At 36.4% G+C, this 25,116-nt stretch overlaps 1 protein-coding gene across 2 annotated transcripts in view; it reads left to right on the forward strand.

Annotated features, from left to right (window-relative positions):
• Adamts19 (ADAM metallopeptidase with thrombospondin type 1 motif 19) overlaps positions 1–25,116 on the forward strand; it is a 155,821-nt gene that overhangs the window by 66,304 nt on the left and 64,401 nt on the right. For both annotated transcript variants that reach the window (XM_048331432.1, XM_048331431.1), the window contains 3 exons: positions 12,609–12,749; positions 14,725–14,875; positions 24,917–25,018. In XM_048331432.1, coding sequence (XP_048187389.1) covers positions 12,609–12,749; positions 14,725–14,875; positions 24,917–25,018 — 394 coding nt within the window. The remainder of the gene's footprint in view (positions 1–12,608; positions 12,750–14,724; positions 14,876–24,916; positions 25,019–25,116) is intronic.

The following is a 25,116-nucleotide window of genomic DNA, read 5'->3' on the forward strand; positions in this document are numbered from 1 at the left end:
TGTTGGGGACACTCGGCTCCGGGAGCTTCTCCTGCCGGCAGGAGTAGCTCTGAGCGTATCCCAGGGGGGTAGAACTGAGACGAGGTAGAGAGCCGCGAAAACGCCCACCCCGAGCCCCCCTTACATTTAAGGCAGGACACAGGACACACCGGCGATTGGAGGAGAAGTCAAGCAAACATCCAGTTTATTAAGAAAGGACAATCACATTTATAGGCTGAATGATGCCAGGAAGGGGGAGGGATACGGAGTGGCTAGCTAAGCATTGTGATAGGCTGGTTAGGCTGTCCTCCAAGAGTGATGTCATGGGACTTCCCCTAAGGGCAGTTGTCATGGCCCCCAGGACCGCCTCTGGGTTCATCACCCATGCTAATCTTGGCACAAACACGGTCCACGCGCGAGGCAGGGCTGGTTAGAGCCGCCTTTCCAGAACCGGAGATCCAGGCCCGAGAAGGCAGGCGGGGCTAACAGCCACGTGGCCCCAGGGCTGGAGAAGTGGCGGGCCTGCTAGGACCGCCTCTTAAAGCTACAAGCCAGTGGCCCACAGTTCTACAAACCTAATCAAATAGAAATAGAGATGAGCTATATGGTTCACAATGCAATTAGGCTAAAGAACTACAAAAGTTAATGAAATACCTAAATTTAGAAATTTAAAAGCATACTTTTGAAAAGCACATAGGTCAAAGAAGAAGTCATTCTGAATTCACAATATTGTCATAACTAGTAAATAACAAATATAAACAAATTTGAGAAATACAGATAAAGAATAAAGGAAATGAGTAGCTGTAAATACACATATAAAATTCATTGGTGGGGGTATACAAATGGAAAGGGAAGTGGGAGGAAAATGTAGTCACAAAATTCAGCACATGTATTATAAAATTAAGAAAACTGAGGGAAGGATTTAAGTTGGGAGATGGGGGGACAGTGATGAAAGGGTGACATTGATCAAGATTCATTGTGTTCAAATACTACTTGATTGAATGGCAACTCCTCTATGTACAATTATGTAAAGATAAAATTTAAAAAACAGAATCTAAACCACAACTTAAATATTTTCCTCTTTGTCTTAAGACAATACATATTTCAACATTTTCCAGTGTCATAATTTTACCTGCAAAGAAATTAGAGTGGCGTTCAAACAATTGAGCATTCTCACAATGGGCATAAAAATTAGAAGTAACCTGTTTCATTGATAATGTTTATGTAACCAGTGGGCACAAAGTTAGAAAACACATATTTCTCATAGAAATGAAGGGGGCTTGGAGAAATAAAGAATGTGTTATGCATTTGAAAGACATGGATTAGTATTAATACAAACATTGCTTGTGAGATAGAAACAGAAATGTAAGACAGAGGTATGACAGAGAGACCCAGGCAGTGTAAAAATCAAGTAGTTTCAAATTCTTCATCACTATTTATTTCCTTCTCCTATTTTCCTTTGGTGAAAATAATCTGTAGCTGAAAGATGAATTTAAATCCTAAAGAGTGACTTTCAGCAAGTTTCTAGCTGAAGTAAATAGTCTTACTTGTATTTTCATGTTACAAGTCAGTAATTTTTTTCACCATAAGCCTCTTACTCTATGTAACAGTCAAATAACTTGAATATATGTATGTAACAGTTAAGAAAGCTTCTGGCCTTTAGCATAATATTGTTTTGTTCTATCCTGTATTGTTTTACTATGTTAAGGCTGTTTTCATTTGTACTATTAATATTCTGTCTCATGGGTGGAGATTTATTTATTTATTTATTTATTTATTTATTTATTTAATTAATTTATTTTTTGCCAGTCCTGGGCCTTGGACTCAGGGACTGAGCACTGTCCCTGGCTTCTTCCCGCTCAAGGCTAGCACTCTGCCACTTGAGCCACAGCGCCACTTCTGGCCATTTTCTGTATATGTGGTGCTGGGGAATCGAACCCAGGGCCTCATGTATATGAGGGAGGCACTCTTGCCTCTAGGCCATATCCCCAGCCCCCGGAGATTTATTTTTGAAAACAATAAAAAAAATTTATTTTGTTCATAAAGGAAGAACATTACCATAGTCTTTCTTGATATGCTTGTCCACTAAAATAAAAAAGGTTTTGATAAAGTCACATTAAATTATGCAAGCAATTTTTATAATATTAAAATGCAAATCAAAACAACACAGTGATTCTACCGCACCCCAATTAGAATGGGCATTATCAAGAAAATGAACAGTGGGGCTGGGGATATGGCCTAGTGGCAAAAGTGCCTGCCTCATATACATGAGGCCCTGGGTTCGATTCCCCAGCACCACATATACAGAAAATGGCCAGAGGAGGCACTGTGGCTCAAGTGGCAGAGTGCTAGCCTTGAGCAAAAAGAAGCCAGGGACAGTGCTCAGGCCCTGAGTTCAAGGCCCACGACTGGCCAAAAAAAAAAAAAGAAAGAAAAAAGAAAACGAACAGTAACAAAAACTGGTATGGATGAGGCCAAAATGAAACTCTACTTCACTGTTGGTGGGAATGTAAACTTGTTTAAACTCTCCAGAAGACAGTATGGAGGGTCTGCCAAAAAAATAAACATAGAACTATCCTATGACTCAGCAATTCTACTTCTGGACTTTTCTCCAATAGAGCACAAATACGAATATACTAAAGCCACCATCACAACCATGTTTACTGCAGCATTATTTACATTAGCCAAGATAAGGAATCAACCTAGATGCCCCCCAATGGATGAATGGATCCAGAAAATGTGGTATATATATATGTAATGAAATTCTACTCATCCATCAGACAAGGCTATTGTACCATTCTTAAGACTTAGAGAGGATTATGTTAAGTGAAGTAAGCCAGACCCAGAGAAACATAGTTTGCATGGTTTCTCTTGTTAGTAAGGAGTAGGAAGTACCTATAAATCTAGAGGTAAGCACCCTGGGTGGCACTCAAGCTGTTACAAATGAATTTCCTGAAGTATAATAGAATCTATTGAGAATGATTATAGTAGAATTCTTTATAAGAACTAAGCCAAAGTCTAACAAAATGAGTACTAGGAAATAGGTACTTGCAAGGAGGGGAGGTTCAAGAAGAGAGGGGAAGGTCCATCATAGCTACTTACTTACTAAATTAAAAGAATTCATTACAGTATTCTTTTTATCACAACTGATTAGCTTATCCAATTGATTATCTAGATTGACTGGTTGTACAAAGAGGCATTTTATACCCCAAGACTTTTAAAATGGAAGATAAAAATTAATTTCAAATATTAGATGTAAATTCAAATAGGCAAATTACTTCTGAAGACTTCTGAAGGAGGTTAGAATGGAAGAAAAGTTGGAGAAAAGTAAGGAGAAAAAAGCTGCACCGGACATCAGGACCTATTGTGATATTCTAATAACTAAATTGTTACATATAGTCAAACAGCTAAATAGAACAAATACACAGTAACAAACAGGCTCTTGCCTCTATTAACACCTGATGTCTGGCCAAGGGAACATAGTGCAAATAGCTATGGAAAAAAATGGATTATTAGGAAAAATGAAGTAGCACAAATTTTCATATACACAGAATTGAAAGTGAAATTATTATGTATTTAATGAAAAAAGCAGTTGACATATAAGCACATAAAATAATAAGAAAAAATTAGAAAATAGGTAGAAAGAATGGACAAGAAGCTCAATAGAAAAGGTATGGATCTTATAGGAGGTAAGCACTTTACCACTAGGCCATATTCCCAGCCCCAAGGTGTGGAGCTTTTAAACATGAAAACAAAAGTATAGCTTGCTGTAGGTCTTTTATTTAAATACATGTTTGTATTGTTTCTATTTACATTTCTGTGGTATATATAAACAAATGTGCAGGCAGGGTCAAGGCAAGCAATTTTCACCATATCATTGAATTTTTCAACTTTATAATTTCTCTAAGTTAATGGAAAGATGTTTAGTTGTAAGTTCATATGAAATTATGCCTTTTTCTTTTGTCTTTCTTTCCCATGGTTTTACCCCTGATGGCAGTATAACTGACATTGGTCCACTGGGTATTGTATGTACGTTTATCAGAACTAGAGAAGGGGAACAACAAAATGGAGAGACAAAGGGTAAAAAGCGAACCAATGCAACAGCAGCACTTACAAGACAATATGCTGTAAACCAACTGTACAACTCGGGGAAGGGTAGGGAGGAACAGGGAGTGGAGAAGGTGAAAAAAAAACGAAGGAGGAGGTAACAACTTTGGTAAGAAGTGTACTCACTGCCTTATGTATGAAACCGTAAACTCTCTGTGCATTACTTTAACAATAAATAAACAAATTTTTAAGAAAGATAATTCTTAAGTGGTAGTAAATTTTGTTCTGTAAGCACTTAAATTTAGGTGGTGAAAGTATGAAGATACTACTTTAAAATAACCAGAAATACCAGCAGTTCTCATATATATTTCGGATATTATCCATATATTTTAAAGTCACTGTAGTTAAAGATTGTTATAAATATTAGCTAGATACTATTGAAGAATCCTTTGTTGATATAGAAAAGCTTAATGTAGAGCTGAAGTCATGAATGAGGATCATTAGAGGAAAGTATCATAATAAAAAGAATCTACGCAAAAGGTTAAGGGAGAATAAAGTTTCAGAGAAAATTAGAGTGAGATCAGTTTACAGAAAGTTTCAGTGAAGAGGGTTCTTAGAATTTTGAGTAAATAAGAATCATGTGCTAAAATGCTGTTTCTAACCCAACATCCCCATGCTCTAAGGTTCTGGTGCAAGAGGCCCATTGTTCACATGTCTAGCCCTCTATTTGCCAGTGAAACTTAAAAGATTTTGCAAAAGAAGCTGGCTTTGTCAGATTAATACACTCAAAAGATTCCAGTATCATTAAACATAGCTGAATACCAAGTTGAATTAACGGGCTGGGGGACCATCAGGCTGACATTATTATAGTCCAGACATAGAAAGCATCAGCCTCTGTCTGGATTGGTAGCAGCTGGGGTGGAAAATAACGGATATGCAGGGGGATTTTAAGGAATAGAGCACCAACGGGGCCCAGGCATTGCTTGGCTACATACTGGCAAATGACTCAGTACAGTATGTTTTGCAAATAAAGTTTTTGAAGGTAGGAACTGGGACTTGTTTATTTCCATGACTCCATAACACATAGGACCAGAGATGAGTTTTTTAAATAAATATATGATGTATACTGCATGACATTATCTTTTTGTGTTACTGAACTTGCTTATTAACACAAAATATATCTTACATCTGGCTCTGGATTGCTTTATGTAACATTTTGACTTGGTAAGAGAAGTATTCTGGGCTGGGAACATGGCTTAGTGGTAGAGTGCTTGCCTAGCCTAGCATGCATGAAGCCCTTGATTCAATTCCTTAGCACCACATAAACAGAAAAAGCTTGAAGTGGCACAGTGGCTTAAGTGGTAGAATGCTAGCCTTGAGCAAAAAGAAGCTAGCAACAGTGCTCACGCCCTATGTTCAAGCCCTGGCACTGGCAAAAAAAAAAAAAAAAAAAGAAAGAAAGAAAAAGAAAGAAAGAAAGAAAGAAAGAAGTAATTCTTTCATTGTTTCATGAATGCTGAGACAAATGATTAAAATATGAAAGTAAATACAATCTTGAAAACTATCTAGTAATTTTTCATGCCTTAATTTCTTTGTGAACATACAGGAAAGAAATTATTTCACAATAGATACATTTAATAAATTCCATAAATTTGTCATTTTTATATAGAAATAGTCTACTTCCACTTAGACATTGTGATAGCTTTTGTCTTCCTTTAATCCATTCTTTTTTCTTTCTTTTATTAATTCTTTTCATATACTATAGGGCTTTTAATGGGATATGGTATGTCATGAAAAATATACTCAGCAAAGTCTCTTAAAGTATTAACATTTACAAGTCAGCTACTCTCCAAAAATTTGAGTGAATTCATAAGTGTTCTTTGACTCTTTAAACATCAAAAGGGCCATCTTCTAACTCCAAATATTTTCTCCAGCTTTCTGCAGGATATCACAAAACTTTCTGGCAGGGAATTTAAAACAAGTTGAGAAGTTTTATAAGATAAAAATATTTTTTCAGTTGACTTGACAACCATGTACAATGTTAGTGGAGAGTTTATTTGCTCAAGGCTCTTTGTCAAAATGAATTTAAACTGAGATTATTAAAATGTACTTCAATTGCACAGTTTAAGGAGAGGTGTTACTTAAAATTTTTTTTCCATATAGTGCATGCTACTTAGTTACAAAGGTGTCTATATAGAGGTATGTTTCTGCTGAAACAGCATAGGACACAATAAATTGGCAGCAAAATGGAGCTTGATCAAGAAAAGAGAAGTACTCCAGTGGGGGTGGTTTTGAGGTTTGTTTGCTTGCACTCAGATTGCCTGGGCCTGAGTTGCAACACCCCTATTAATCTCAGTGCCTTCCTATCTGTTAACTAGAAATCACTACAATAAAAGCATTATGGGGCTATTGTGGGAATTAAATGATATCATTGTAAATGACTAATACAGTGACTGGCCCAGTAAAGTTTCACAATTAATTATTTTATTACAAACTTGTAGAATAAGGACTGAGTAGTGTCTCCTGGTACTTCCAGATATGTACTAACACACACACACACACAACACACACACACACACACACACACACACACAACCCTGTTCCAACTTAGCGATAATCTTTTCTGTTCCAGTTTATATAGCTTTAAGAAATTTTAACTAATAATAGACAATAGCTGGAGTACCAAATGTTTTGATGCTAGAGTTTAATTTGTAACATGACAATCAGGGCCCCCAAAGAAAATGTATTCTGGATAACAGGTCATAATGTTTCCAATTTTAAAATCATGTTCCTCTGGGTAATATCCAGATTCCTGAAGCTTGAAAGTAGTCCAGGAATAGAAATATTATTTGGGAAGATTTGTTATTCCTGAAAAAGACCAGTCACTTTACCAAAACAACATCAGTGGTTTGAAACTGTGGATGCCAGGGAGTTTAGTATGTTTCACCTAGAGTGTCTATTGATTATTTGGTCAATCTAGGGATGGCCCCTGGCTACAGCCAGAATCTTTCTAGAAAATGAAAGAGTAACCAAATGGGTTGCATAAGGACTGAACAGTTAGCAATGGTCATCCTTACCAATCCCCAAATGTGTGCCATATTTGCCAAAGCTTATTTTCAGTTAATATCTAAAATAATTCATGGCATTGTTATGTTCTTTTTTTCTTAAGTCTATACTTTCAACAGATAAAGGAAAAGGAACAAATTAGTGATAAGTTGATGTGTCTTTTGGTAAATGAGAATGGAACAGTGGAATTTATCTGAATTAGCACCTCAGTACACAGGGGCACTGAGGATTCCTAGTTTGCAGCAATGCACAGGTTCCTTCCATCACCTTTATGGAACCCTCACAAATAATCGAGCAAACTATATTTAATAAGGGAGGAAACCCATGCGTGTTTAATTACATACATATATCAGTTCCTTTAGTACATGTTTGTTTTTTGTTCTTTTTTTTGGGCTTATTTTTCAACATACCTCTTTATTTAAACAAGGGGAAAATATAGAGTTTAAAATTTTCTGGTACTGGGATTTGAATTTAGGGTTTACTTTCTTTGCTAACAATTTTGTTCAAGGCTAGTCCTCTACCACTTGAACCAGTCATTCACTTCTAGTTTTTTTGGTGTTTAATTAGAGATAAAAGAGTCTTATGGATTTTCCTGCTTGGACTGGCTTTGAACTATGACCATCAGATATCAGCCTGCTGATAGCTAGGATTGCAGTCATTAGTCAGAAGATCATAACGAGATTAAAACTTTTAAACTTAAACACCTTTTCTCATGTCTATTATTCTTTCAGTTGGACTGTTTCAAACCTAATCTAAGCATTCTCTTCTTTAGTGTTATTATCTTCAAAATTTGTAAACATTTTATTTTCTTACATAAATATCAATTTCCTATTAATATTAGAGTTGGAATGATAAATATTATTTACTAGTGAATTTTATAACACTAAAAGTCATATGCAACAATGAATGTTAGTTTTATTTAGTTCAGAATTTTTATAGCATAGTTTGCCTGCATAGTAATGTATTATTAGCATGTTAATAACAGGGATAGAAATTATTATTAGACCAGTTTCTTCTTAAAATTGTGACATGTGATCATATGTCACAACATAACTATTCTTGTTCAAAATTTTAATTTATGTTAATGAAAATAAAGGTACATGGTGTGCAACATTTTCATTTTATTTGAGAAAGCCTAAGTCTAGTTGTAATACCTGGACACAAGCTTAATAATCCTTAAAACTGAGTGCTGTAAAATACACCATATATTATTATATAATTATTTTAGCTTCATCATGAGCTAAACGTTATATAATTTTTTTCTGAAGTATTTTTCCATGACATCATGGCTCAATGTTCCAAACTGGATTATCTAGTGTGATTGTAATATGATGGGGCTTAGAGAGTAGGAAATTTCAAGAATTTGGGAACTTAACCAAAAGTAAATAATATATAACAGAATGTAGAAAACACCTAACAATTGGTTTCACAAAATGCTGGTGAGGAATAGGATATAGGAATAGATGAGTTAGTTCTAGTGAAAGCATCCTAGAAGCATCTGCATTAGATCAGGTAGGATTTTGTCCAGGCAATGAAGCTGAAGGAAAAGCACCTCACATGGTGAAGAGAAAGAAATACAACATTCAAATGGCCAGTCTTGTCACCTGAACTCTAGAGCTCATTACAAATTAGACATTTTCATATTCCAGTTTTTCACTGTGTAACGTTATACAACTTTGTATATTAGAAAAACATGTAACTTTTAGCCCATATGATTGTTTACTACATTATAAAGACTCTAATGTGTTATAGAATGCATAAGAAATGCTAAGTAACAAATGCAACAGTGATACTCTCAAGACTTTACACCTGGGGGTGGGGAAGCTGGGGGGAGGAAAAGAGGGAAGAAAACCAGGGAGGGGGTAACAATGTTTGACAAGAAATGTACTCACTACCATACTTATGCAACACCTTACAATAAAATAAAATTTTTAAAAGAAAAATTAATAGAAAGAGGATTTTAAAAACCAAAAATAATTGATAACTATAATCCATCTGTTATTACTAAGGAGAAAATGGAAACAGATGTGGAAGGGGACTGAGGGTTTCATGACAGGTTAAGGAGATGAAAATTGCTCTGCTAGGGTACACCAACACAAAGTAGCATGGGAAGATTTGATTATAAGTAGATCTCACTGGGAAAGGGTAGAAAAAGAGGAGGAAAGGATGTCAGTAAAGATTAGTGACACGGAATCCCTTAAGAACACCATACCAAAATTCTAAGAAGATTGTTTTATAATTCTCTGTAGCCCTGACAATAGGAATACAACGGAGATGATGAAAACATTTAGAATTGGCAGGACGGGCTGGGAATATGGCTTAATGGCAAGAGTGCTCGCCCCATAGAATTGGCAGGACTTTCCCCCAACATTTAACACATACCCTGGATAAGCATCAGTGAGAAGAAGAAAAAAGGTGACATGATTAGTCTTCATTTGGAAGACTATTTGATGAGAAAATGTATTCAAAATAACAAGAAAGAAAAAGAATACAGAATAGGACTATATGAAGAATGTGTTAGGTTAAAGGTGCTTGTTCTATCACTAGAATTGAGCTTCAGTTTAAGTCAACAGATCTAGGGTTCATTTAAAAAGTAAAGATAGCTGAGAAAGAAGTACTGTTTGTCACTTGAGATAGGAGGAAGAAGATGGTGGAATGCAGCAGATGGGAAAACATGAATAATTAATAGTGTAATGTGGTCTGAGATTTTGATAAAATCTGCCAGAGAATGACCAGTCAAAGCCAGCTTGGGTAGGAAAGTCCCTCAGGAGTTTATCTCCAATTAATCACCAAAAGAGCAGAAAGTGGAGTTATGGCTCTATGCTAAGTAACAAGTGTAACCGTGACACTCACAAGACTTTACACCTGGGGGGTTGGGGAGGAATCTGGGCAGGGAAGGGGAGGTGGGAGCCATAACTGTGTGCCTTGAGTACAAAAGTTCACAGACAGTTCCTGAATTCAAGCCCCAGGACCAGCACCAAAAAGGAAAGAAAAAGGCATTGATTCACAAAACAAACAAACAAAAAACCTGTAAGGATATAGAGTAGATAGAGAAAGCTTTACTACATTTATGTGTCATAAATCATACAAAAATATTTATATACATGTAACATCTGTCTGTTGATATAGGTAACTTTAACATGTACTTGGTAGTTTGACTGGAGAATGTTCTATGTTAAATAAGTTATATCTGGGTAATACAATTATAAAAATAAATCAGGAAGTGGCTGTAACTCAAAGTGGTAGAGCTCTAGACTTGCACAAAAGAGCTCAGGGACAGTCCCCAGCCCCCAAGTTCAAGACCCACAAGAGACAAAAAAAAAAAAAAAATCAGTAAATCAATAAATAAAATAGTCCAAAATCCTGGTGTGTTTTTTTCATGTCTTTAGTTTAAGTAGTATTTATTTCAGTTAAGTAGTTCTACAAAGAAGTTACCATTTAACAAAGCAGTTTCTGAATGCAGGGAATTTTGATCAAATGTCATCCCTTTCAACAATATCACCCATAACTTCCCCTAATGCCTCTTCCTTACTCTTCTTAATTTTGTAGGATTTACATTGAATTTGTGACTGCATTTCCCACCTCTTATTCTTTTCATTTGACTCCTCCTCTCGGCCCCACCCAAACCCTTTCAAATACCTGCATCCTGGCATTTATTTCGTTGAACATTGATTTTGCTTTTCTAAGAAATTACATTAATTGAGTTCTCCCCTGAATCTACCTCAGTTAATACATCTCTATACACTTGCTTGCTACCCAATGTGTTTACTTTTAAGTTTATAAGCTAAATCTAGCTTCCACATATGAAGGAAAATAAGCATCTTTGGTACTTCTGGGCCTGACTTACTTAACATAATATAACTCTTTCCATTCCTTTACAAGCAGTACAATATTATTCTTTCTAATGAATGAGTAAAATTCCACATGGTGGAATATATACCACATTTTCTTGATCCATTCATCTATTGTGGGAAATCTGGACTTGGCTATGGTGATGAATAGTGCTGCAATCAACATGGTTGTGCTGATGGTTTTACTGTATTCTGATTTGTAATATTTTGAATAAATATCCAGAAATTGAACTGACAGATTAGAGGGTAATTTTATATTTAATATTTTGAGGAACCTCTGTACTTTCCAGAGGGATTGAGCAACAGTATATTAGTGTTCCCCTTTGGTGACATTCTCTCCAGCACCTATTATCATTTGTTTTCTTTTTTTTTTTTTATTTTTGGCCAGTCCTGGGCCTTGGACTCAGGGCCTGAGCACTGTCCCTGGCTTCTTTTTGCTCAAGGCTAGCACTCTGCCACTTGAGCCACAGCACCACTTCTGGCCATTTTCTGCATATGTGGTGCTGGGGAATTGAACCCAGGGTCTCATGTATACAAGGCAAACACTCTTGCCACTAGGCCATATCTCCAGCCCTCATGTTTTCTTGATAACAGTCATTCTTACTGGGGTGAGGTGGAATCTCTTTTCATTTTCTTTATTGTCAGAGATACTGAATTTCTTCATATGCCTGTTACCTCATTTTACTTCTTCTGAGAAGACTGTTCTTAAACATATTAGCCCATTTATTAATTGTTGATGGCTTTTTGAGGATTTAATTTTTAAAATTCTCTTTATATTCCAGATATTAGTACATTATCTGTCTGACATATAGCTGAAAAAATATTCTTCTATTCTGTAGGTTGTATTTTTAGCTTATTATTTATGTCCTTTGTTGCAGTTTGATGCAGTCCCATTAGTCAAGTCTTTCTTTGAATTGCTGTTCTGTATTTTTACTAGAAAGTTCTTTCCTGTGCTACTGGGTCCTAATGCTTCTCCATTGGTTCTTGAAATAGTTTCATGGCTTCAGGTCTTACATCCAGGTCTTTGATCCATTTCAAAAGGATGTTGGTGCAAGGTGATAAATAAGGGTCCAATTCAGCTTTCTGTGTGTGGCTATACAAGTTTTCCCATTACCATTTGTTGGACAGACTGTTTTTCTTCCAACCTATGTTGTTGGTTTCTTTAATGGTTATTAGATGACTATAGATCTGTAAGTTTATTTCTGAGTCTTCTACTATGTTCCATTGTTCCTGAGGTCTGGTTTATTTATTGTTTGGATTTTTTCTTTTTCCTTTTTTTTTTTGGCCAGTCCTGGGCCTTGGACTCAGGGCCTGAGCACTGTCCCTGGCTTCTTCCCGCTCAAGGCTAGCACTCCGCCACTTGAGCCACAGCGCCGCTTCTGGCCGTTTTCTGTATATGTGGTGCTGGGGAATCGAACCTAGGGCCTCGTGTATCCGAGGCAGGCACTCTTGCCACTAGGCTATATCCCCAGCCCCTCCCTCCTTTTTTTTAACCAGGCTGTTTCCATTACTGTAGCTCTGTAATAGTTTGAGCTTTATTCTTCTAGCACTAATTAAATAAACACAATTTTTTCCAAGTAAGCATTTTAACTAAAATTGAATTGCAGTGATGAAGTTTTTAAATAGCATTTATTTAATCATTTTGTTAATTATCTTCTAAACCAGCATGGGAATCAGTCATGACAATGACCACCCATCCTGTGCTGAAGGTCTTCATATCATGTCTGGTGAATGGATTAAAGGGCAAAATCTTGGTGATGTTTCCTGGTCTGGGTGCAGCAAGCAAGACTTGGAACAATTTCTCAGGTACTGAGGCCACTTCTTGCTATTTCATTTTGAATATTTCTGTGTGCCTTTTCTACTGCTGACCAAGACAGGAAACATGAAAAAGTAAACATGCTACCAGAGTAGAAATCAAGGCATTTTATTCCACTCTTGGCCTGTCTGTTGCCTCATGACCTGGAAGGAGATGTGTTATTTAGCACATTTAATTTTTAATTTTCTTTTTTTACAAATGAGAAGATGATTTATAATGGGCAAAGATGATTTATAAGTTTCAAAATTGTTCTAAGATAAAACCTTTAACAGTACTTAATTGGCTCTTAGGGTTTTCGAGTGGAAATATGACCATTGCTCATTATCAACACATTTGCTATTTTGGCAAAAAACAATCTCCCTAATAGAATCTAAATTGCTCCCTATGACACATCTGAACTTTAAATCTTTATCACTGTACAATATTTCTCACCAGTATAGAAGTTTGTAGTTCTCTTCAACAGTTATTAACATTTAGCTTCTGAATTATGGTAAGAGAGATTAAAATCATTGCTATTGTTATATTTGTCTTCAAGCCATTGTTTTTCTTTCTTATTTTCAAATTTGTTTATTTAGGTATTATCTATAAGTAGTACAAAACATTTCAATCCAAAATGTAAATTTTGAGTACAATGCATTTTAATCAAAGCCATAACTTTGATTACAAAAGAAGCAGCAACAATAGCATCTAATATATAAAGCATCAAGGGACATGTTTAAGTCATCTACTCTTTATGAAATATAGGAACACTTAGTTAAATCCACTGATTATTACCACAGCTTTTCTGAAATATGTGTGAATGTTGGACATTTTCTTTGTCAAGATAGTCTAGTATACAGCATCACCATCAGAAGTTGACCTATATGCCCTTTAATAGACTCTAATGAACAGTCAAGATATTGTATGGCTGTCTTTATGTGCTTCAGGATGATGATCATATTAATGGTCACTTTACAAATGGAAGTTATAATACAATGTCAAGTATAATATCTACACAATCAATTCTAAATTGAGAATCCCAAATAAAGCTAATATCATACAGTTACACATTGCTTTTAAGGAAGTCATTATCTGAATCAGCTACATTTGTTTGCATACAGGTGTCACACTGATGTGATATGTAGTTTAGATGAATTATTTTATATGCACAGGCATTGTAAGTCAAAGTATTACCTAACTTGAACAGTTATTACACAGTTATTATTATATCCTGGGATAATCTTAAAATTATAAAGAATTCTTATATATGCAATCATTCTTATAATTTTTTTTTGTCAGTCATGGGGCTTGAACTCAGGGTCTGGGCACTGTCTCTGAGCATTTTTGCTCGAGGCTAGCTCTCTACCACTTTGAGCCACAGTGCCACTTGCAGTTTTCTGGTGATTAATTGGAGATAAGAGTCTCATGGACTTTCCTGCCCTGGCTGGCTTTGAACCTCGATCCTCAGACTCAGCCTCCTGAGTAGCTAGGATTACAGATGTGAGCCACTAATGCATGACTTCTTATTAACTTTTACAGGAGAACATCTAAATAAAAATTTAGAGGTTGCTCACCTAAAACCCAGCAAAAAATCTTTTTATAATATTAAAATTTCTTTAAAATTTCCAAGATTTTAAAGGATTATATGATTATAGAATGCTCACACTTGTAATCCTATCTTACTCAGGAGGTTGAGTTCTGAGGATCAAAGTTTGAATTCACTCCAGGCAGGAAAGAATCTTCTCTCCAATTAATAAAAAAAAAAAAAAATCCAGAAGTGGAGCGAGCTGTCGCCCAAATGGTAGAGTACTAGCATTAAACCAAAATACTAAGGGACAGTGCTCAGGTCCTGAGTTAAAGCCAAATTCTGGTGTGTGTGCATACACACACAGTATTTTGTTTTCAAGGGTTTTTTGTTTGTTTGTTTTTGCTAACTAATCCTAAAAATATTTCACATTAACTTCAAAACTTTACAAATGCTGCTAGGTCAAAGGCAAGTAGCTGCTTGCTGCAGACAAATCCTCAGAGTGTGAATTCCATGATGGTTCCCTCCAAACTGCTAGGGACGACCTTCAGTGCTGATGAGCAATGTGAGATTCTCTTTGGGCCCTCAGCCTCTTTTTGTGAAGAGAAACAGGTAAGCATCATGTTTAGCTAAGAATTTTTCTAAGTACCCACATTCATTATTCAGAAATATTAACTTGTGTAGGATTAATGGGTCAAAAACCTCCCAGGACTTCAAAGAGTAATATTCCAAGAAAAGATTTGTACATTTTCCTCTCTTTGTACCTTTGAAGAGAAGCTTTGTTATAGAAAAGAACACAACAACTCTACTTCCAATTACACTTAAGTCACAGAAGTTTTTGTGGTATATCAAGTCAATGCTTCTACTTTAATTCTTATATTTTCTTACACGGTAGTTGGGTGAAAATGCAATGAAATAATGTATGGCTGTGTAATTGTGAAAGGACAACTGTATATTTCAGTCTTTGACATATACGTTTCAATCTCTGAAAAACGTGGGGGGGGGCACCCCTGTGTGTGTTCGGTAGTGTAAGAATTTCAATTCACACGTGTACTTGTTAGTCTCTCTACCACTTGCAACTTCCCTCTAGTTCTTGTGGTTACTTCTAAGAGATGTTTTTTTTTTGTTGTTTTGTTTTTTTTGTCTAGACAACCCTGGACTCTGACTCTCCTACTATGTTTCTTTCTAGGGCAGCAGGCCTGTAGCACTGTACACAGACAGTGGAGATGAGAGTCTTAGGGATTTTTTTTGGCCTAGATTGGCCTCAAACCTTGATTCTTCTAAATAGTTAGAATTAGAATTATTGCACATGGCTTTTAAATTTAAAAAAATTAAAAATATGATTAAAAAATAAGAGTATACTTCTAAATAAGCTAGAGAAAATGATGCATGATAATAAACTGTGCAATGTCTTTATATTAGTATTCAGATGTTCAATAATGACTCAGAAGGCAGTTGTATTAAATATGGAATCTACAAGGAAAAATAAAATGATCTTCTTTGTTGTAAGAATTTTACCTCTATTTTCTAGTATTTCTTTGCTATCTTTCTGTTGCCTCTGTTCCCAACTTTCCCCCCAATGCATTCTCTCTCTTTCTCTCTCTCCCTCCCTCTCTCCCTCTCTCCCTCCCTACCCATCCCCTCTCTCTCACTTTCTTTCTTTGTATTTGAGGAATATACTGGGAGTATAGTGGGAGTAAGTTGTAAAGAATCCCTCAAATTTTGCTGTTTTGCAGCCCTGAAAAAATTTCTGTCTCATCCTCAAAAGGGTTTGACCTTACTGACAATTAGGGTGTTTTGGATAGGTTTCTTTTTCTACCATATTTTTGAGAGAGCTTTGTACTTAGGGCCTTCAGGTTGCTAGCAGCTGCTATTCTCTCACTTGAGGCATTCCTCCAGCCTTGTTTATTTGGTTGTTTTTTTTGCTGGCTATTTTGAAGATGGAGTCTCACGGACTTTTCTGCCATAATCCTCCAGGTATAAGCTCTCTGAATGGCTAGGATTACAGGGGAGTCACTGGTGTCTGTTTTCTGCTCTGCTCTTCCTATGACTTATTTATTATTTACATTGCATCAACTCCACGCATGTATCCATGAAGGCAGTTGTTTCCTTAGTGTGCATCCAAGTTTTCCATACAGGATTGGTATTATGTGAGACATTGGAATTGCTTCAAATGTGATGTGTTGTAAGTGTATCACTGTTTAAGTGTGCAAGTATAATGCTTAGTGAAACAGCCATGACACTTGGACCACAGCACCATGATTCATCATTGTAACTGGAGCAGATCTTATATATCTACTGATCAGATGAGACCCTCTGTTTACCTCTGGTTACCTTGCCATTCACTGCGAATTTACCTCCAAGCATCAGACAGAGTCAAGTCTGTATGCATGCTATTATGGGCTGAAATTATTCTTGCTTTAGACAACAAAAAAGCTGTCTTTGGATGACTTTTTAGTGGAGTTTTAGGTTAAGTAGTGTGGAGAACAGAGAGATGTATAATGGAGAAAGTTCAACTTTGGTAAACAATGGCAAGTGTCAGAAAAATTCAATTAGCAGTCAACTAGGAACATAACTTTGGTTAATTTGAGATTATTTTAAAATGGTTTTGCTATTATTTAAAATGCTGGCCCCTTGCAAAGTCTATGTTGAAATTTAATTGCCTTTTTAACAGTACTATAATGTAGGATTCGTAAAAGGTAACTAAGCCATCAGGGTTTTGTTCTTAAGTGGGGATGGGCACCTTCACAAAGTACTTCTGGTCCCATCTTGCTCTCTCTCCTGTCCCATATCTCACCATCTCACTATGTGTTTGTATCTTGATACTGAACTCTCAGATCCAGAACTGTGGATAAGTGTGTGTCTCTTTCTTATACATAATTCAGTCCTAGGTATGCTACAACAAAGGTACAAATCACTGTTTCGTAAAAACATTGACACATTACTTTTTTTTTTTTTTTTTTTGCCAGTCCTGGGCCTTGGACTCAGGGCCTGAGCACTGTCCCTGGCTTCTTCCCGCTCAAGGCTAGCACTCTGCCACTTGAGCCACAGCGCCGCTTCTGGCCGTTTTCTGTATATGTGGTGCTGGGGAATCGAACCTAGGGCCTCGTGTATCCGAGGCAGGCACTCTTGCCGCTAGGCTATATCCCCAGCCCCGACACATTACTTGACACATTACTTTTTAATGATATGCTATCATCATCATCATCATCATTATCATCATCAAAGTATTTTATTCCCATGTATGGAAGCATCACAATAAATCCCTCCATATGCTTTTTATTAGCACCATTATTTATACAAGAGGTTTTATTTCCACACATGTACAATGTATACAGTGCATAATAATCAACCTCACTTCCTCCATTATCCTCATCCCAATTTCCCTCTTAAAACAATGTCAATGGGTTTCACTGATCTCTTTTCGAACTTACAAAGACACTACATTGACCACATTCACTCTAATTCATCTATCAGAATTAAAAGCTTAAAAAGTAAAATACAATAAAATATGTTTTTTCAAACCCTAGGCTATGGCCTTATTTTAACTCAACAACTAAAACTAACAAAATAATTAACATAGTTTATGATGCTAAGTATTAAGATCTTAAACTTAGTTTATGATGTTAAGTATTCAAAATATTTTTTTTCCTCTCAGCTGTTTTGTTCCTCCATATACTAGGGTTTGAACTCAGAGCTTTGTACATGCTAGGCAAGCAAGTTACCACTTGACCCACATCCCCAGCCATTTTTTGCTTTCATTTTTTTTTCAGATAAGATCTAGGTGTTTTTTTTTTGTTTGTTTGTTTTCTTTTGTTTGTTTCCCCTGCTGCCACCCTACTGTTTCTGCCTCAGGCATATCTGGGATTATCAAAGTGTACCACTATTCCTGCCTTATCAAGGTGTGATCTTGCTGATGCTTTGCCTGGTCTGTCCTCCAACTACAATCACTCAGATCTTTATGAATCATGCATTACATACATAAGCAACTGTTCATAGCCTTCCCTCAAGTTTTATATTCCAATGCAGCATTCATGGCATAGAAATCAGATATTCATATATATGTATATACTGTCTATATCCTATGTCCTAACAATAGAGCAGAAAAAACTCCTTGCCTCATGGAACTTACATTTTAATCAGGGAAAATCAATAAACAATAATCACAAATGTGCATATACATAATGTAGCAGTTGAAAAAATCTCAGGAAGAATAGGAAGGTTGGGATGATGCTACTTTGGGGGAGACAAGGAAGATATCCTCACAAGACAATATTTGTCCAGAGATTTGAGGAGAACCAGGGGGAAAGTCACTGATTTACCTTGGGAAGAATATAGTGAAAGGAAGCCAAAAGCAAAACACTCTGGAGTTCAGTTTGGGTTATGTTTTAAGTTTGAGATGCGTTTTGAAAATCCAAGTAGAGATGCAAGCAGGTTTTAGGGGAGGCAATATTTGGATGTCATTAAGTAGGTCATATTGAGGGTGTTACAGTAAATGATAGCTGCAGAGTACAAAGTGTGCTAGATAGAAGGGAGAAAATATTTAATGACTAAGACCAAGATCAATATAATGTTGGAAATTTAGGAAGATGAAGAGAAAGCAACAAATAAAACCCAAGTACCAGAGATTTCAGCATTGCACACTACTAATCTAATTAATGATATAAATTTGCTTTTAGGATAACAACTTCCATCTGCAAAATGTTTAAAGACACAGATGCTTATGAAACATCTTGAGCCCTGAAATTGTAGTTTAGTCTTCTGCATAAATGTTCAGAATTAGAGGCTAAGTTCTTGGATGGCCTCTTCCTTAGTCCTAAACAATTGATGCCTTTAGGCCATCTGGCATTTTGTGATGGAGCCATTTTTGAAATTACATGTCCTGTCTGGGAATATAGACACGTAGGAAACGATGGGTTTCCCTAAAAACATTAAGAAGTGGCTTTTTAAGTATTACCCCCCTTTATTTTTTCCTAAGCGGAAAGGAAGTGTGCTAACGTCAAAGACTTCCAGGAAATGTCAGGTCTTCCCCTTGCTTTAAGAAAAATATAGAGAATTTTTCCCCCCTTGGGACACTAGAAGCAGGAACCAAAAGAAAAGAAAAGAAAAAGCATAAAAGAGAAAAAAAAGTCATGTTGGGTTGTTCACATTGTAATAATAGATATTCAAGAGGCTGAGATATGAGGATCTTAGATCAAAACCAGCCCAGTCATAAAAGTCTATGAGACCCTTATCTCCAATTTACCAACAAAAAAGCTGGAGGAGGAACTGGCTCACATGACAGAGTGCCAATTTGAGGGCAAAAACCTAAAAGAGAGTGCCCAGCTCTGAGTTTAAGCACAGTACCAGAATTAAAAAAAATAGGAAACAAGCAATATTAGCAAAAAATTTTAAGTTGGTATTTGTCAAAATAAAATAATTTTCTCTGAGGAAAGTTCTGTTAAGAAAATAAACTGGTAAACTGCAGAATGGAAGCAAATATTTATAAATGTGGGGCTGAGAAAAGACTGGAATCAATAACATGTACATTCCTCTAATAATATGTAATAAATGACTATTCAATTCAAGACAATGGATAAAACATTTGAACATACAGTTTGGAAAGGATAATGCAAATAAACCTTCTAAAGGATGCTCAGTAGAACTAACATTGGAACAAGAAATGCAATTTAAACCCACAAAGTTCTGTGTTTGCATTCCCATTCTAATGGGACATTACACTTGTGATATTATAGTCACACATTACACTGAAAATATTATGTTTTGATTTTTAAAAATCCAAATTATTGATGATAATGCACATCAACCAAAATTAGAATTCATTCCTATACTTTGTTGCTGGAAGTGTAAAATGATACCACCAGGTTGGAAAAATTGTATTTTTTCTTAAGTGCTTAACTGCTTATCTGCTATGTTATTCAATCTTTCCACTCTGAAATTAAAAAAAAAATTCTCTGTGAGATTTCAATCTTTTAAAGTTTTTAAAGACTAATTTATAATTAAATTATTTATTGTAACATATGTGTCAATATATGTATATAATACATAGAAAATATAAAAGATACATTATAGATATACAATAATAGATTATAGATATATAATATCTAAAATACCTCTCCATAGTTGTTATTGATAGTGTTCTATAAAAATAAATGAGGCCAACCAAGCACTGTTGGCTCATGTCTATAATCCTAGCTAGACAGAGACAGACACAGAGAGAGACAGAGACAGAAAGCAGAGATTGTTATATTCTTGTTTTAGATTCAAATAGCTTTTTATGTTTACAATAGAGACATTGTAGAGACAAAATAATAAAGGGTTGTGGCATACCCAGCAAGAGTCAACATTCTATTCACTGCCAACCTTCGGAGTGTCTCCCCAATCCTTCACATGGTGGCATTTTTTTTTTAATTTTGGACATAACTTGCAAGAACTCCCTTTCTTTCCTTTCCCTGTCTCTTTCTGTTTTCCCCCCCATCCTACTTTTTTTTTTAAGCATAAAAGCACAAACAGTACCTATAAAGAAGTGCTCATGTATTGTCGTTGCCTCTCTTTTCTCTTTTCAATCTCTTTTTCAATGCTTTCTGCCATGGCAATGGTCCTCCATTATCTCTAGTAGTCCATTCCATGATGGGAGCAGATAACCAAAAAACATAGGCAATACTAACCCTATATGATTTCTCTATACCAATAATAAAGTATAATGTATATTAAGCATCATGAGAGGCAGGCTTGCTACTATAATGCTAAAAAGAGGCTGCGATTTGGACAATCACAATTTCAAGCCAGCCTTAGTGGGAAACTCCTCAAGACTCCATCTCCAATTAACAAGTGGAAAGCTGGGCTGGGAATATGGCCTAGTGGCAAGAGTGCTTGCCTCCTACAGATGAAGCTCTCGGTTCGATTCCCCAGCACCACATATATGGAAAACGGCCAGAAGGGGTGCTGTGTCTCAGGTGGCAGAGTGCTAGCCTTGAGCAGGAGAAGCCAGGGACAGTGCTCAGGCCCTGAGTCCAAGGCCCAGGACTGGCCAAAAAAAAAAAAGAAAAAAAAAAAAGAAATAACAAGTGGAAAGCTGAACTGGACGCATGGCTCAAGTAATACAATGCTATTTGAGCAGAGCCAATAGAGGTCTGAGTTCAAACCCTGAGATTGGCAAAAATAGAAGTTATTAACCATACTCAACATACTTTTTATCCGCATGTATCTTTTTTTTTTTTTGCAATTTACTGCTGTGAAAGTCATTTAAAACTTATAAAATACTAGTTGCTTAGGTTTCAATATTTTCAGACTGATTCAACTCCAGTAACTGAAAGGTGGACACTGAAACTGGATAAGAAGCAGACAGCACTGTGTTTACTTCTCTCCTTCAACTGATCTTACTACATTTTATAACTGCCTTCCAAATGGCCATTCGTTCTTTATTGATCTCTTTTCCTCCATCCTGTTCTCTAGGTATCTAACTAAAGATTGGATAGTTTAATCATCTTCAAATAGTGCTTTTTTGATTGTATTTGTATAGTTGATATACAGGGGGGTTACAGTTATATGAATCTGCTACAATCAGTATAATTCTTTTTGAGCCATGTCTTCCCTTCCATCCCTCTCTCCCATTCTTTCCCTCCCATCCTCACCCATAATATAAATAGTTCATTTTCCACATAATGTCTAGTGGGTATCACTGTTGTATTTGTCCATTGTGTTCCATCTTTTATGTGTGCTCCCTTGCCCTCCCAAATACAAACAAACTAACAAACAAGACAGAAGGTAAAGAAACTAAAACACCAACAGTGGCAACTAGAGAATGTCTCTTGTTTCCTTTTCTTGGAGTCCTTTTCATAGAATAATATTTTTTTTCAAATTTTTATTATCAAACTGATATACAGAGAGGTTACAGTTTCATACGTTAGGCAATGGATACATTTCTTGTACTGTTTGTTACCTTGTCCCTCATACTCCCCTCCCTCCTCCCCCTTTCCCTCCCCCCACCAGGTGTTCAGTTCACTTTCACCAAACAGTTTTGCAAGTATTGCTTTTGTAGTTGTTTGTCTTTTTTTACCCTGTGTCTCTCAATTTTGGTATTCCCTTTCAATTTCCTACTTCTAATACCAGTATACATGGTTTCCAAAATACTCAGATAAGATTACAGAGATAGTGTAGGTACAACCACAGGAAGGTGATACAAGAACATCATCAATAATAGAAGCTACAGATACAGATGGGACGTTGAAAGTAGTTACAACTGTGATATAACAATCGTTTCCATAACATGGAGTTCATTTCACTTAGCATCATCTTATGTGTTCTGCTATGACTTGCCTAAACCTGTACTAATTATTCCCAATAAGGGAGACCATAGAGTCCATGTTTCTTTGGGTCTGGTTCACTTCACTTAGTATAATTCTTTCCAAGTCCTTCCATTTCCTTACAAATGGGGCAATGTCATTCTTTCTTTCTTTCTTTTTTTTTTTTTTGGCCAGTCCTGGGCCTTGGACTCAGGGCCTGAGCACTGTCCCTGGCTTCTTCCCGCTCAAGGCGCTAGCACTCTGCCACTTGAGCCACAGCGCCGCTTCTGGCCGTTTTCTGTATATGTGGTGCTGGGGAATCGAACCTAGGGCCTCGTGTATCCGAGGCAGGCACTCTTGCCACTAGGCTATATCCCCAGCCCCATTCTTTCTGATAAAGGCAAAAATTCCATTGTGTATATTCACCACATTTTCCTGATCCATTCGTCTACTGAGGGGGATCTGGGTTGGTTCCAGAGTCTGGCTATGACAAATTGTGCTAGAATAATATTTTGTGTGATCATTCGTCCATAGCTATCGAGCCTTTGTCCACCTTTCCTATGCATAGCCTCCTTTGGCCTCTGTACGTGAATGACTAGGGTCCTACACAATTTATCATGTCCCAGTTTTATTTATTTATTTATTTAAGTCATTCAGTGTGTTTACTTGTAGATTTACAGGCACATTCTGGTTATCACAGATGAGGAAAACCATGCAGCCTATATTTCTTTGGCTCTGGCTTATTTCACCTAATATAATATTTTCCAAGTCTTTCCTTGTTCTTACAAGTAGTACAATGTCATTCTTTCTGATGGAGAAGTACAATTCCACTGTATATAGATAGCACATTTTCTTGATCCATTTGCCTATGGAGGGACAGCTAGGTCAATTCCACATGATGGTCATTATCAGGAAAACTAACAATAACAGATGTTGATGGGGATGTGGCCAAAAGGGAATCCTATTACACTGGTGGGAATGTAGACATGCTCAACCACTCTGGAAAGCATTATGGAGTTTCCTTAAAAGAGCTTCCTTATGACTCACTTATCCAATGGACAGAAAACCAGGCCAAACTAAAGCCACCAGCACAACCATGTTTGTTGAAGCATTGTTTACCATAGTCAAGATATGGAATACAGAGTTCTTATGTATTTTGTATTGTGGGGTACTTTGGAAACAATATGGTTGTGTCTAAAAGAATTCAAATACCTTTTTAAGACTATGTCAGTTGCCATCTTCATAAGATATGTATGTCTCTGGACTGGACGAAACTCTAGCTGTGCTAGTCTCTGATCTTTCCTCAGAGTTATCAAGAACTTAATGTTTTTTAAAATTTCCTTCAACTTTACTAGAAAAAAGTTTTGTATACCAAAGACCTAAAACCCATTCATATTGAGACAAAAATAACTGACCATGATTCAGTACATTAGGAGAGAATGTATGCCTAAAGCAGATTTTAAATAAAGAGTGGCTTTAGGGTAAAGGCACTAAGTTTACACCATAAGTACATGTTCTTGCAGATTGAGATTAAAGCACAAATAATGATTTTTTTTAGCTTATTGCCTTCTGTTGTATCTACAAATCTTTCAAACTATGTATATTTTATTTAAAGACAATTTAAGATTTGTCCAGGTATGGAGGCTTAGGCCTGTAATCCTAGTTATTTGAGACATGGAGATAAGGGTCAGAATAAGGCCACCAAGGATATAAGTCTAAGAGACTCTACCGCAAGCAATTGTTTGAGGTTCAGAAGGAAAATACAAGTAGGAAGACATTAGCCAAGAGTTTCCAGGAATAAAGAGAAACTCAAGCTGGTAAGTAAACAAAAAATAGTGTTGAAGTGATGGTCCAAGTGGTAGACTACCTTCTAAGTGGGCACAGCAACCTGAGTCTCCATCACAACCACAAATTAAGATTTATTTTATATTTTATTTGTCTTTTTGCCAGTCCTGGGGCTCAAACTCTGGGGCTGGGCATTGTACCTGAGCTCCTTTTTCACTCAAGGCTAGCACTCTACCACTTGACCCACAGTGCCATGTCTGGTTTTTGTGATTAATTAGAGATAAGAGTCTCATGGACTTTCCCACCAAGCCTGGCTTTGAACAAAGATCCTCAGACCTCAACCTCCTGTGTAGCTATGATTACAGGCATTAACCACCAGCACCCAGCTAAAATTTAATTTTATTAAGCAAAATTTCCTTTGGTATGTATTACTCTTAGGTCAATATAAATAACCTATGTATTATGCTACCTATTTTTAATATTAACAGTGCCTAAAGTACATTTTATACAAATAATTTCTATTTCTATACCAAAGTTGTTTTTTTTTAACTGAAACTTGTACCCTCTGTGCTCTTCTTTACAGAATGTGATTTGTGCAGGGCTGTGGTGCAGAGTGGAAGGTGAGAAAGAGTGCAGAAGCAAACATGATCCACCCATGGATGGGACAGACTGTCTCCCGGGTAAGGTATGTCATTCCTGTTACTTGAATTCACTTTTGTCATCTCTTGCCACTTACCTATGCATTCATCTTAACTTTGATGGAATAATTTGCCACATGCAAAT

Source organism: Perognathus longimembris, chromosome 22 (assembly GCF_023159225.1).
Source record: "Perognathus longimembris pacificus isolate PPM17 chromosome 22, ASM2315922v1, whole genome shotgun sequence".
In the NCBI taxonomy this organism is placed as follows: Eukaryota; Metazoa; Chordata; class Mammalia; order Rodentia; family Heteromyidae; genus Perognathus; species Perognathus longimembris.